The 15,000-nt window shown below is 44.2% G+C and overlaps 1 protein-coding gene across 3 annotated transcripts in view; it reads right to left on the bottom strand.

Moving 5' to 3' along the window:
• Positions 1–15,000, bottom strand: part of LOC126999570 (mediator of RNA polymerase II transcription subunit 13-like) — a 62,460-nt gene that overhangs the window by 29,588 nt on the left and 17,872 nt on the right. For all 3 annotated transcript variants that reach the window (XM_050862333.1, XM_050862330.1, XM_050862331.1), the window contains exon 2: positions 2,653–3,013. In XM_050862333.1, the coding sequence (XP_050718290.1) occupies positions 2,653–3,013 (361 nt within the window). The remainder of the gene's footprint in view (positions 1–2,652; positions 3,014–15,000) is intronic.

Here is a 15,000-nt window from a genome sequence, read left to right as displayed (position 1 = left end):
CACACCCATGAAAACCAGGTAAATATAATCTGTGGACTTGGGAAATTGTCATACAGGGAGGCCGATATGGTTGTGTTGGTGTTTCCATAGGCCTAGTGATAATCTGACAAGGCTTCTACATCTTGAACGGAAAAAAAAAAAAAAAAAAAAAAAACGCCCATGAAAACCCAGTAAATCTTCTCTGTGGACTTGGGAAAATGTCATACTGAGAGCCCGGTATGGTTGTGTTGGTGTTTCCATAGGCCTAGTGATAATCTGACAAGGCTCCTACATCTTGAACGAAAAAAAAAACACCCATGAAAACCCAGTAAATCTTCTCCACGGTCTCAGGAAATAGTCAGAATGGGAGACCTATATCTTCAGCTCGTCTCCCTTTCCTTCCCTTCTCTTGCCCAAGCTTCTCTACGCCACTGACAGCCCAGCCCGCGAAGCCTCTTAAAGCCGGCAAACGTTTAATCCCTCAATAGCTCGCTCGCCTGGCGCCCGGAAACCTGAACCATCAACTACCTCCACTGAACCCACAATTACTGAGAGCCATCGCCCCCTTATACACCCCGCGACCTTGCCCATAAAGCCCGCGACTAACTTTATGAAATCCGCGGTGACTTACAGCTACTTACATCCTCACCTGAACCCGTAAGTACCGCTACTGAACCCGCAATTACTGGAAACCATCGCACCCCCTGACACCCCGCGATCTTGCCCATGAAACCCGCGACCTTGCCCATAAAACCCACGACTAACTTTATGAAATCCGAAGTTACTGAAGCCTCCTAATGCATCTTAATCCCCCAACTTTCCTAGAACCGCCACAGAACCCGCAAATACTGGAGGCCATCGCCCCCCTGACACCCTGCGACCTTGCCTTTATGGAATCCGCTGTCACTTAAAGCTACGAACGTGGTTTTTCTAATATGCCTGAGGGAGGGCGAATTAAAACATTATTAGTATTATTGTTGTTACTAAGCCATGTAAAAAAAATGCCGTTAAAGAAGTCTTACGAAATAATAATACTCTATGAAGTCGCTATCCATCTTTAACTATATATAATTATCGCTTTCTCATTTTCTTTACCTGCGAATAAGGGATAGAGATGGAGAGGGAGGAGGAGGAGGAGGAGGAGGTAGGAAGGAATAAGCATAGGAAATAAAAGGAAAATAAAAGAATAAAATGAAAAAAAAAAGAACTGAAGGAGAAAGAAAAAAATAAATTTGGAACAGCATGAATGAATGTGATTATATTATTAAGAACGCCCTCCCCCTCCCGTCTCTCTCTCTCTCTCTCTCTCTCTCTCTCTCTCTCTCTCTCTCTCTCTCTCTCTCTCTCACTTAGTAGGTCACGTGGGGGCCTGAATGAGGGATGCCGGAGTGGTTGATTAAATTAGTGTAGCGGCGTTGACGACTTGTATAAAGAGTTGGATCGCATACGAGTGGAATCCGATCCCCTATGTGTATGCGTTCCTTATTGGTTCGAATCCTTTATGGTGGGATATGATTCTCTCTCTCTCTCTCTCTCTCTCTCTCTCTCTCTCTCTCTCTCTCTCTCTCTCTCTCTCTCTCTCTCTCTCTCTCGTGTGTGTGTGTGTGTGTGTGTGTGTGTGTGTGTGATTTAATCAGCTGTTGCAAATAACTAAAAACGCTCACAAGTTCGAAGAGGAGGAGGAGGAGGAGGAGGAGGAGGAGGAGGAGGTTAATTAATTTCTTCTGGGAGCCGCAACTAAATAATCATCCGAAGAAGAAGAAGAAGAAGAGGAGGAGGAGGAGGAGGAGGAGGAGGAAGAAGAAACTCGAACAAGAGGATGGGAAGGAGGGACAAGGGAATCAACAAGAGGAACAAGAAAAACAAGCGAATCAACAAGAAAGAAGAGGAGGAAGAGAAGGAGGAAGAGGAGGAGGAGGACAAGGCCGAGGAGGAGGAGGAGGAGGGAGACGGTTGATTTATTTCTTCTTGACGCCCGAACAACAGGAGGAGGAGGAGGAGGAGGAGGAGGGAGAAGAAGACGAAGGAGGTTGAAAGCAAAGAAAACAAGAAAAAAGGAAGACAAAAACGTGACAAGAAAACAAGAAAAAAAAACTATAGGAAGGCAGAAAAAAACAGGAGTATTAGAAGTAGTAGTAGCAATAGTAGTAGTAGCAATAGTAGTAGTAGCAATAGTAAGACCATCACATCCCTTCCAATCCCTTTAAAAACACCCCTTTCCTTATCCTCCTCCCCCTTCATCCCTTCCCTTCCTCGTCCCTTCCCTCCCTTTCCAACTCCTACCTTCCTCTTCCCTCCCTCCCTTCTTTCCCCATTCTCTCCCTCCCCCAACCATACCTTCTACCTTCCTCTTCCCTCCCTCCCTTCTTCCCCATTCCCTCCCTCACATCCCCGCGTAACACTCACCACATCTGAGGAGCTCCGGGGCCAGCAGGATGGTGAGGTCAGGCTCGTAACAGCATCAGAAGACCCAGAGTTTAATACAGATACCCCTTCCTTCACCTCCCTTCCTCCTTCCTTTCCCTCCCCCCGCGTAACACTCACCACATCTGAGGAGCTCCGGGGCCAGCAGGTCAGGCTCGTAACAGTACCAGAGGACCCAAAGTTTAATACAGATACCCCTTCCTTCACCTCCCTTCCTCCTTCCCTTCCCTCTCCCCGCGTAACACTCACCACATCTGAGGAGCTCCGGGGCCAGCAGGTTGGTGAGGTCTGGCTCGTCGCCGTACCAGAAGACCCAGAGTTCCTTCGGGGAGTGCCGCAGGGAGTGCCGGAGCTGGTGCTGGGCGTGGTGGTGCTGCTGGTGCGTCATGTGCGGCGAGGCGGGCACGTCTTGGGGGCCGCGCCAGGTCTTGCGCCACACACACAGCACGTCGGCGGCGATCATTCGGGAGTAGGACACCAGCACCGGGTCCTCCAGGGGGTCAGCTGGCAACCCCCCGCCGCCACCGCCGCCGCCGCCGCCAGTCACGTAGGAGCTTCCGCCAGGGTTGTCCCACACGTACACTCGCCATTTTATTCCACACAAGTCCGTCTGAGGGGGAAGATAAGGACGCATTACTATCATTATCATCATCACCAGCATCCCATTACTACTACTACTACAAATACTAATATCAGCTACCATTACTTTTACTACAGAACTATGGACTCTCTTTTCTCAGACCCTTTCCCTTTTCACAATAATTATTCCCAAAGCCCACAAAGGAGATTCGTCGGGTTCTCATAAGTGTTCTCCAAGTTCACTACTACTACCAGCTACCATTAATTTTACTACAGAACTATGGACTCTCTTTTTTCAGACCCTTTCCCTTTTTACAATAGTTATTCCCAAAGCCCACAAAGGAGATTCGTCGGGTTCTCATAAATGTTCTCCAAGTTCACGGTCCAGAAGCCTTGTTAAACTATCACCAGGCTCATGAAACTACCCATGGAAAGACCTACATCAACCTCTGAGCACCGAAACGTTTAAATAATTGCCCCCTGTTGTTGTTTAGACGAAGCTCACAAACAAGTCTGGTGTGTGTGTGTGTGTGTGTGTGTGTGTGTGTGTGTGTGTGTGTGTGTGTGTGTGTGTGTAGTGTCGCCCCAACAACTAAGTCCACACGCCTGACTCCCTCCCTCCCTCCCTTCCGTACAGGTTAGCACAAGGTTAGCGAGACCAGGTGAGACAGCCCGGCAGGTAATGTATCAGTTAATCATCACGACAAAAACTGTATGAAGCACTTACGCCACAGAGCTTAGGCAGGGAGGCGAGGAAGACGAGAACAAGAACAATACTAACAAAAACAATAGAAGGTTAGGTTAGGTAAGGTTAGGTTAGGTTAGGTAATGCAAAGGGTAGGTTAGGTTAGGTAAGGTAAGGTTAGGTAAGGTTAGGTTAGGTTAGGTTGGGTAAGGCAAAGGGTTGGTAAGGTTAGGTTATATTAGGTAAGGTAAAGTTAGGTAAGGCAACAAATATTCTAACACAAAACCAACAGAGAAAAACACCAAAAAGAGCAATACACACACACACACACACACACACACACACACACACACACACACACACATTGCACATTCCCTTTACGTCCTCTAACACACTTTCATCTCTCGCGCTGATAAAAAGCCGTGATACCATCGGGACACACAAGATTAACCGAGTGATCAAAAACAGGTGCTTGATGGCTGCTGGGAACACACACACACACTGACACACACACACACACACACACTCTTCTATTCCCTTTACTATTACTACTACTACTACTACACACACACACACACACACACACACACACACACACACACACACACACACACACCCCCACACACACACACACACACACACACACACACACACACACACACACACACACACACACACACACACACACACACACACACACACACACACACTCTCTCTCTCTCTCTCTCTCTCTCTCTCTCTCTCTCTCTCTCTCTCTCTCTCTCTCTCATATACCCCCCTCCCCCCCCCCCCCAACCTCGGTAGCAATATTAGAAGAGACGAATTACTACTACCAGGAACTGACTAGGGTTTAATTGAGTCATCCACGTTCTCACTAATCCATTACCCAATACACGTACTAGATCGAGACGCAACAACCAGTGACCTCGCCTCGCTCGCTAATGACAGGATTTCATATTTTTTTTAACTCGGCCAGAACGATGCTTGGGTGAGGGAGTTTGAGGGAGTAGACAGTGGCGTTGAGTAAGGGATAGGTGGATGAGTTGCGTTATGGCCCTACGTATAGAGATAATAGACAGGTTTTCATATATTGTTACTCAGCCAGAACGATGCGTGGGTGAGGGAGTTTGAGGAGGTAGTCAGTGGTGTTGAGTAAAGGATAGGTTGATGGGTTGCGTTATGGCCTGACTCATGATAATAATAGACAAGTTTTCATTTTTTTTTTTTACTGAGTCTGACAGTCATGAGTGAGGGAGGGAAGATAAGGGAGGTGAGTTGAGTAAAGGATAGGTTGATGAGTTGATGGGTTGCGTTATGGCCTGACTCATGATACTAATAGACAAGTTTTCATTTTTTTTTTTTTACTCAGCCAAAACGATGCGTGTGGAAGATGAGGAAGTAGTGAGTAAGTGAGTAATAGATGGAACATACAAGCTTTCATAGTTTTACTCAGTCTGACAGCGATGAGTGAGTGAGGGAAGATGAGTAAGTGCTGAGTAAGTGAGTATTAGGTTGATAGGTTGCCTTATTCATGTCCTTACTCATAATAATAATCCTAAGCATACATTACATTATTAACCCGGTAACAGCAACAGGCCAAATTTGTGGCTTTACCGTGTACCAGCAATGGGCCAAATTTGTGGCTTTACCGTGTACCAGCAATGGGCCAAATTTGTGGCTTTACCGTGTACCAGCAATGGGCCAAATTTGTGGCTTTACCGTGTACCAGCAATGGGCCAAATTTGTGGCTTTACCGTGTACCAGCAATGGGCCAAATTTGTGACTTTACCGTGTACCAGCAATGGGCCAAATTTGTGACTTTACCGTGTACCAGCGATAGGCCAAATTTTTACCATGATATAACCCCCCCAAATAGATGATGCACAAACTGATCACAAATGCATTGGTACTATATATTATGAAATGGTTTGCGTGAGTGATGATTTTTTCTCATTAATTCGCTTAGAGGGGCCTTTAAGATACATGTTCCCTGCAGCTACCGGGTTAATATGAGTTAATCTATGCAAATAACCTTCACTTCTCTCCACTAACCGATGAATGAGGACAGGTGCGTCAGTGCAAGTAATTAAAAGGCTAATTAACTGATTCATGCCCTTACTAATCCAATAACCAATCAATTTAGTTTCCATTCCACTATCAATAACCACTAACTATTTTTTTTCCATATTAAATAAACGCGTGCGGGAAGGTGCGTCAGTACAGGTAAGGGACAGGTTAATTGACGGCTCTATGTCCTCACTCTTTCCACTAAACAATCAATATGCAGTTTTCATTCCACTACCAATAACCAATAACTATTTTTTTCCATACTAAATCAACGCGTGCGGGAAGGTGCGTCAGTACAGGTTAATTGACGGCTTTACGTCCTCACTATTTCCACTAAACAATCAATATACAGTTTCCATTGCACTATAAATCTTCACTAACTATTTTTTACCATACTAAATCAACGCGTGACCAAAGGTGCGTCAGTACAGGTAAATAAAAGGTTAATTAATTGATTCACGCGTTCACTAATCCACTAACCAATACAGGTGGATCCCAATTAGGCAATCCGCGGACTCTATTCCCCTTAATTGACTTACAAAAAAGGTAATCCCCGTTCGGTCGCTCTGTAGGTAAGGCGTGGGCAGGTAACTTTATATTAGGTAAGGTAAGGTAATATTAAAAACTAAACAAAAAGTGCAAAAGATTAACAATAACGGTATGATAAAGAATAAAAAGGTCAGGTAAGGTAAGATAAGGCAAAGGGTAGGTAAGGTAAGGTTAAGTAAGGCAAATGGTAGGTAAGGTAAGGTTAGGTTAGGTAAGGCAAATGGTAGGTAAGGTAAGGATAGGTAAGGTAAGGGTAGGTAAGGTTAGGATAGGTAAGGTAAGGTTATGTAAGGCATATGGTAGGTAAGGCAAAGGGTAGGTAAGGTAAGATAAGGCAAAGGGTAGGTAAGGTAAGGTTAAGTAAGGCAAATGGTAGGTAAGGTAAGGTTAGGTTAGGTAAGGCAAATGGTAGGTAAGGTAAGGATAGGTAAGGTAAGGGTAGGTAAGGTAAGGTTAGGTAAGGCAAAGGGTAGGTAAGGTAAGGTTAGGTAAGGCAAAGGGTAGGTAAGGCAAAGGGTAGGTAAGGTAAGGTTAAGTAAGGCAAAGGGTAGGTAAGGTAAGGTTAGGTAAGGCAAAGGGTAGGTTAGGTAAGGTAAGGATAGGTAAGGTAAGGTTAGGTAAGGCAAATGGTAGGTAAGGTAAGGTTAGGTAAGGCAAATGGTAGGTAAGGTAAGGTTAGGTAAGGCAAAGGGTAGGTAAGGTAAGGATAGGTAAGGTAAGGTTAGGTAAGGCAAAGGGTAGGTAAGGTAAGGTTAAGTAAGGCAAAGGGTAGGTAAGGTAAGGTTAGGTAAGGCAAAGGGTAGGTAAGGCAAAGGGTAGGTAAGGTAAGGTTAAGTAAGGCAAAGGGTAGGTAAGGTAAGGTTAGGTAAGGCAAGGTTAAGTTATATTATGTCTGGGGATGTTCAACAAAGCCTTTTTCCGCTTGACCCATTCATATAAAAACTGCTCTCTGGTCCTCCCCTGCACGCCATTATACGACCACTGTCTCCTATTCCCTCTTAATTGACTTACTAAATAGGTTGCTACACAGGTGAGGTATTGGACTAAGCTTCTCCGTCTCAATCATTCATAAAACCCGATTAACTTTCTTTCTACTTTACATAAAACTGCACTCTGCTCTTCCTCTTCACTTTATTACACAACCACTGCCTCCCCTGCACGCCATTATACGACCACTGTCTTCTATTCCCTCTTAATTGACTCACAAAACAGGTGGGGATTAGTATAGCACCCCCTGTACACCCCGTTCGGTCGCTCTGTACGTGAACAAAGCCTTTTTCCACTTAACCTATTCATCTCTATGCTCTTCCTCTTCACTCCATTATACAACCACTGTCTTCTATTCCCTCTTAATTGACTTACAAAACAGGTGGGGATTAGTATAGCGCCCCCTGTAAACCGCGTTCGGTCGCTCTGTACGTGAACAAAGCCTTTTTCCGCTTAACCTATTCATAAAAAACCTGCTCTCTGCTCTTCACCTTCACTCCATTATACAACCACTGCCTCCTCTTCCCCCTTAATTACTTAATAAATAGGTGGCTACACAGGTGAGGTATTGGACTAAGCTTCCCCGTCTCAGTCATTCATAAAAAACGATTAACTTTCTTTCTACTTCACATAAAACTGCTCTCTGCTCTTCCTCTTCACTTTATTATACAACCACTGCCTCCTCTTCCCCCTTAATTGACTTACTAAATAGGTTGCTACACAGGTGAGGTACTGGACTAAGCTTCTCCGTCTCAACCATTCATAAAAACAGATTACCTTTCCCTTGACTCCATTCACACTGTCTCTGCTTCATTCACTCACTCTTTCAGCTTCTATTCTGACCTGATTAACTTGTATACCATTGATTTATACTACTATCATACTATGTGAGTGTTGGATAAGGCCTTCCCCGTCTCAGCCATTCAACATTAATTAACTTTTTCATCCATTCACACACACACTCTTTCAGCTTCTATTCTAACCTGATTAACTTGTACGCCATTGATTTATACTACTATCATGCTAGGTGAGTGTTGGACAAGGCCTTCCCCGTCTCAGCCATTCAGAAAAACATTAACTTTCCATTGGTTCCATTCACTCACTCTTTCAGCTTCTATTCTGACCTGATTAACTTGTATACCATTGATTTATACTACTATCATACTATGTGAGTGTTGGACAAGGCCTTCCCCGTCTCAGCCATTCACAAAAACAGATTACCTTTCATACATATTCCTTTATTCAAGTTAATCTATTTACTATAACGTCAACAAACTCCTAACCTTTCCCAATATCAAAACAACTTCGTATATTACTAAACACTAACCTTCCTAACTAATATCAAAACCTCTTCCTTTATTTAAGTCTACCCTAAAAACAAATAGTACTAACCTTCCCCGCTTGTATAAGACATCTTCCTTTATTCAAGTTAATCTACTCACCTTAACATCAACAAACTCCCAACCTTCCCCAACGTCAAGACAGCTTCCATTATAACCAGTACAAAGCTTGGCAAAGGGTTGAGTACGCGAGCCATTAGAATATACAAACAAGGGGTGGGGTGTGCTTTCCATTTCTCTCTCAAGTTAATCTATTCACCTTAACATCAACAAACTCCTAACCTTCCCCAACGTCAAAACAGCTTCCATTATAACCAGTACAACGCTTGGTAAAAGGTTGAGTAAGCGAGCCATTAGGAAAATATAAAAACAAGGGGAGAGGTGAGGTCGGGTGGGGTGAGGGGTACTTTCCATTTCTCTCTCTCTCTCTCACACTCCCTCCCTATTCCCGCGGCGATTAATGAAATGACTGACATCCTGATAGACCCAATCAATGGCTAATCGCTCTAGTGAAGGACTGACCCACATCCCATAGACTTACCCTACACGATTACTACTACTACTACTATTTTTACAGCAAGGGAGGTAGTTCAAGGGTAAAAAAATCAGAAACAGCAACCAAGAAAACCCACAAGAGGTTCCTTCGACAAAAGAAAAGAGAAAGAGAGGTCAGGAGAGGTCAATTTCGGGTGGAGAGGTGTCTTGAAACTTCTCCTCCTCCTCCTCCTCCTCCTCCTCCTCCTCCTACTACTACTACTACTACTACTACACGGATTAGTACACTGACCTACATTCTACACAATACATTAGACTATTATCATTTCCAGTATTAAAGTGACGAGTTATCAGACGCTTAGGGAAACACACACGATTGTTCTTGGTATTATCTGGCTGTGTTTTCTTATACCATAGAAAGCGAATACTTCTAATGCTGATAATGTGTTATGGACTTCCTAATCTTCTACGTCTTCCCATATATAAAGGGACACGTGGCTTCTCTTTTTACGCCATAGAAAACACATACTTCTAATACGGATACTATGTTATGGACTTCCTAATCTTCGTCTTTCCATATATAAGGGGCGAGTGGTCTGTCTCTCAAGCCATAGGAAATACATACTTCTGATAATGACACAACACAAAACCCCGGCGCACTCTCTGACCCACATCCACCACTCCAGTCCGCGGTCGGCAGTTCCTATCAAGGCCCGGGGCGCGTAAACACTGCGGGGCCGCGCTACACCTGTTAGATAAGCCTCCCGTGCAATGCCGCGGCGGGGACTGTCAATTTGTCATGATGTACGCCTCAACAGTGCTACAAAGGGACGCCTGCTGCACAAGGGACGTGATAAAAGGCACCCCATAAGAGCTTGCTTGATCCCCGTGGCCTGGGAATGTACTGGTTATGAGAACTAGAAGGAAGGGTTTGAGATCGAGTCGCTATTTACTTGAGTTCACTAAAGATTAGCTACAAGGCCTCTGTAGTACTAGGGACCTGATAAAAGGCATCCCATAAGACCTTGCTTGATCCCCGTGGCCTTGGGAATGTATTGTTAAAGAAAACTGGCAGAAAATGTTTAAGAATGAGTCGCTAGCTTGAAAGATTAGTTGCAAGGCGTCAGTAGTAGAAGGAACGTAAAATAAGCATACCATAAGAGCTTGCTTGATCCCCGTGGCCTTGGGAATTGTTGTTAAAGAAATCTAGAAGAAAAGGTTTAAGAATGAGTCGCTGGCTTGAAAGATTAGCTACAAGGCGTCGGCAGTAACAGGGACATGAAATAACCATCCCATAAGAGCTTGCTTGGTCCCCCGTGGCGTTGGGAATTGTTGGTATTGAGAACTAGAAGGAAAGAAGAAAGGGAGGGTTTGGGATCGAGTCGCTGGCTACTTGGGTTCACTAGAGATGAGCTTCAAGGCGTCTTAATTATCAGGAACGTGAAAAAGTATCCCACATGATCTTCCCTAATTCCTGTGGCCTTAGGAAGTACTGGTAATGAGAAGCAGAAGGAAAGAGGGGTTTGGGATTGAGTCGCTGGCTACCTGATGCACTTGAGAGATTAGTGTTATCAGAGGGACTTCCTATCAACCAAAGCAATGCCTATTTATAGTGTGTGTGTGGGTAGTGGGGGGGGAGGAGGGGGAGTGAGGGATTGCTTTATCGCTTGCCTTCCTCACCGCCTTCAATGTTGTCTTTCTCATTATATTCAGACCTTAAACACGACGATGGAAATATATGCGATGAATATAAATAAAAAAAAATAAAAAAAGATAATCACGTTTTAATCTCTTCAAGTAGTTTTCAGTTATATGACGAAAGGAAAACTGTACCACTATGACACACAAAAAAATGGAAACAAACAAACACTCAAGGCGCAGGAGGAGGAGGAGGAGGAGGAGGGAAATGAAAATGAAGGGAGGGAACTGATGAAAACTTTCCCTCTCTTTCATAACTCGGCTCCACGTGTGTGTGTGTGTGTGTGTGTGTGTGTGTGTGTGTGTGAGAGAGAGAGAGAGAGAGAGAGAGAGAGAGAGAGAGAGAGAGAGAGAGACACACACACACACACACATACATAAACAGATCGATAGATAGATATAATTATTCAGTATTTATTTAACCGTCTTGACGATAAGCGTTATCTATTGTCTCCGAGCACAAGTCTGATAAGGGATGAATCACACACACACACACAAACACACACACACACACACACTTTCTCCTTGCTTACACTCACATTGGCTTGTTACGTTCAGCTGTTGCGGTAGTAGTAGTAGTAGTAGTAGTAGTAGTAGTGGTAGTAGTAGTAGAAGTAACTGTTGTATTGAAAGTATTAGCAACAGGAAGGGATGCATAATTATTTAGTCAGCAACATTGGTAGTAGTAGTAGTAATAGTAGTAATAGTAGTAGAAGTAGTAGTAGTAGTAGAAGTAGTAGTAGTAGTAGGAGGAGGAGGAGCGGTAGTAGCAGTAGTAATTGTTGTACTGGATGTATTGGTAGGAGGGAGAGCATATATATAATAGTAACATCAGCAGCAGTAGTAATAGTAGTAGTAGTAGTAGTAGTAGTAGTAGTAGTAGCAGCAGCAACGGTGGCAGCGGACCGTGAGGGGTTGTTGCCCTCCACCTTCCTCTCCCCCCCTCCCTCCCTCCCCTCCTTTCTCTCTCTCCCTCCCTCCCTCCCCTCCTCCCTTCTCTCTCCCCGCCCTTTCTCACCTCTCCACGCAACATGTGTCTAACAACCCCCCATCACACACACACACACAGACAGAGAGAGAGAGAGAGAGAGAGAGAGAGAGAGAGAGAGAGAGAGAGAGAGAGAGAGAGAGAGAGAGAGAGAGAGAGAGAGAGAGAGAGAGAGAGAGAGAGAGAGAGAGAGAGACGAAGAGCAAAACAAAACAGAAACAAGCAAATAATGACTAATACGTGATGTGAATATGATGTCATGAACACACACACACACACACACACACACACACACACAATCAATATTGCATTAGAGCGACGACCTGAATGAACGAGTGAACAGATGACGAGAGAGAGAGAGAGAGAGAGAGAGAGAGAGAGAGAGAGAGAGAGAGAGAGAGAGAGAGAGAGAGAGAGAGAGAGAGAGGGGGGAAAGCAAGCAAGGCAAACACACAGACAGGAGTAAGCAACAAGTGCCCTCCTCCTCCTCCTCCTCTTCCTTATCCTTCTTCATTTATTACTATTAACCTCCTCTTCCTCCTCCTACTCTCTTCTTTTCCTCCTCCTCCTCTTCCTCCTACTGTTTCTTCTCCTCCTAATCCTCTTCTATTCTACTTATGACGTCACGCATACGCCTACACACACACACACACACACACACATACACACACACACACTCAACACATTTAAGACCTGTGAATCACCTCTCTCTCTCTCGCTCACTCTCTCACCTTGCCTCCTCCTCCTCCTCCTCTTCCTCCTCCTCCTCCTCCTTTCCGTCCTCCCTCACACCGTCAACGTCACGTCCTAAATATACTTTCCCGCGTCTATAAATACCGCAAGAATACAGCGAAGTGCGTCACACAGAGAGAGAGGGGGGGGAGGTTCTTCATCTCTAAAATACATCAATACGTACAGTTCGACAACGCAAACGTCTCTCTCTCTCTCTCTCTCTCTCTCTCTCTCTCTCTCTCTCTCTCTCTCTCTCTCTCTCTCGCTAACTTTTCTTCTTGTTTCTTTGTTTTTTTCTTTATTTTTGCGAGAGAGAGAGAGAGAGAGAGAGAGAGAGAGAGAGAGAGAGAGAGAGAGAGAGAGAGAGAGAGAGAGAGAGAGATTTAAACTTTTATCTAAGCAAGTTTCCGATTTACTATTTATTTCCAATCCATTCTATGTGTGTGTGTGTGTGTGTGTATGTGTCTATGAACGCACCCATGTCATTGCCTTCTAACTGTTTCAGCGTGTGTGTGTGTGTGTGTGTGTGTGTGTGTGTGTGTGTTATCTCAAGTACGCAACAGACAGATGGTAAAACAGACAGGACGGAGCAATGCGTGTGTGTGTGTGTGTGTGTGTGTGACAGTTACTTAGATATAGATAGATAGATAGAGAGAGAGAGAGAGAGAGAGAGAGAGAGAGAGAGGAAAGTATAGGTGTGCATGGAGGGGCCGGAGGGAGGAAGAAGCAGGTAGGGAGAGAAAAATTTCATTCATTACAAGCGGTTCAGATAGGGAGGAGGAGGAGGAGGAGGAGGGGGTTTGCGGTGTCCGTAAGTCTGTCTGTCACCACTCCTCTCTCTCTCTCTCTCTTTCTGTAACGCAGCGAGTAACAGTAACGTGGGAGAGAAGTGAGTGAGGGCAATGCTCTCTCTCTCTCTCTCTCTCTCTCTCTCTCTCTCTCTCTCTCTCTGGAGCTGCCCTGTGTAGGCCACCCGGCCTCTTGCAGTTTCCCTGTTCTTATGTTCTTATGTTCGTAGGTTACCCCATCCACTCTTGCTTCTGCCCTTCCCCCCTCACCTCCCACCACCATCACCACCACCACCACCACCACCATCACCACCACCATCACCACCACCACCAAGAAGAGAAAGTGGTGAGAAATAGGAAGTTGAAAGACTAGATTAATTTACCTGTGTGTGTGTGTGTGTGTGTGTGTGTGTGTGTGTGTGTGTGTGTGTGTGTGTGTGTGTGTGTGTGTGTGTGTGTGTGTGGACGTTCACCTTCTTGTTAGTCTAGAAATAATAATAAAAAAGAAAGAAAAGAATAACGTAGATAAATGAAATAAAAAGAAGAAAGTTTGAAGAAATAGAAAAAAAGCGATTGGAGAGAAAATGAATAAAAATTACCAGAAGCTACAGACCGAACGAGAGAGAGAGAGAGAGAGAGAGAGAGAGAGAGAGAGAGAGAGAGAGAGAGAGAGAGAGAGAGAGAGAGAGAGAGAGAGCTAATCAGTACCAAGGTTAGCGAGAACATGACATGCGCGAGAAAAAGGTAAGACGCCAATCAGGTAGAGAGAGAGAGAGAGAGAGAGAGAGAGAGAGAGAGAGAGAGAGAGAGAGAGAGAGAGAGAGAGAGAGAGAGAGAGAGAGAGAGAGACTATACAACTGACATGTGAGTTGGTTGCGTAGTGAGTGCATGATGAAACACACACACACACACACACACACACACACACACACACACACGCACACAAACAGAGATTAGATACATGTTCCCCAATCTGTACGCATGATATATAACCCTGATGCGTAACAAGAAAGAAAAAAAGTCACGGTTATCCACACAAAAAATAATTGAAGATAAAGAAATAAAGTAAGATAAAAATAAGTTAAGGAAGAAATGATAGATAAAAAAAAGATACAAATAAAATAACATAGATTACAAGATTTATGTTATGTATGTTATGTTATGTTACGTTGTTGGCATATGTGTAAAATATATACTGACCGATTGATTGAAAGCAACATGCATGCTAAAAAAATGACTATAAGATCAGTCATGTTATGCGATATGTATGTTATGCTATAAGTTGTGTTATGAGCTCTATGTTATCAATTACGTCATGCAAGTTATGTTATGAGTCATGTGATGTTATGAGATGCGTTGTGTTAGCTATGTGATATTGTGAGATGGGTTGCATAAGTTATGTTATGAGCTATGTGTTGTCAATTAAGTCATGCAAGTTATGTGATGTTATGAGATGCGTTGTGTTAGGTATGCGATGTTATGAGATGGGTTGTATTAGTTATGTTATGAGCTATGTGTTGTTAATTATGTCATGCAAGTCATGTGATATTATGAGATGCGTTGTGCTAGGTATGTGATATTATGAGATGGGTTGTGTTAGTTATGTTATGAGTCGCCTTGTCATGCTATGTTCCCTCGCCCACAGGAAGGCAGCCCGATCATCAACCCTCCCTCGGGCCCTGCAACGGT

Source organism: Eriocheir sinensis, chromosome 16, assembly GCF_024679095.1.
Source record: "Eriocheir sinensis breed Jianghai 21 chromosome 16, ASM2467909v1, whole genome shotgun sequence".
Classification (NCBI taxonomy): Eukaryota; Metazoa; Arthropoda; class Malacostraca; order Decapoda; family Varunidae; genus Eriocheir; species Eriocheir sinensis.
The sequence above is the reverse complement of the archived record's forward strand: the minus strand, read 5'-3'. Positions and strand labels throughout refer to the sequence as shown.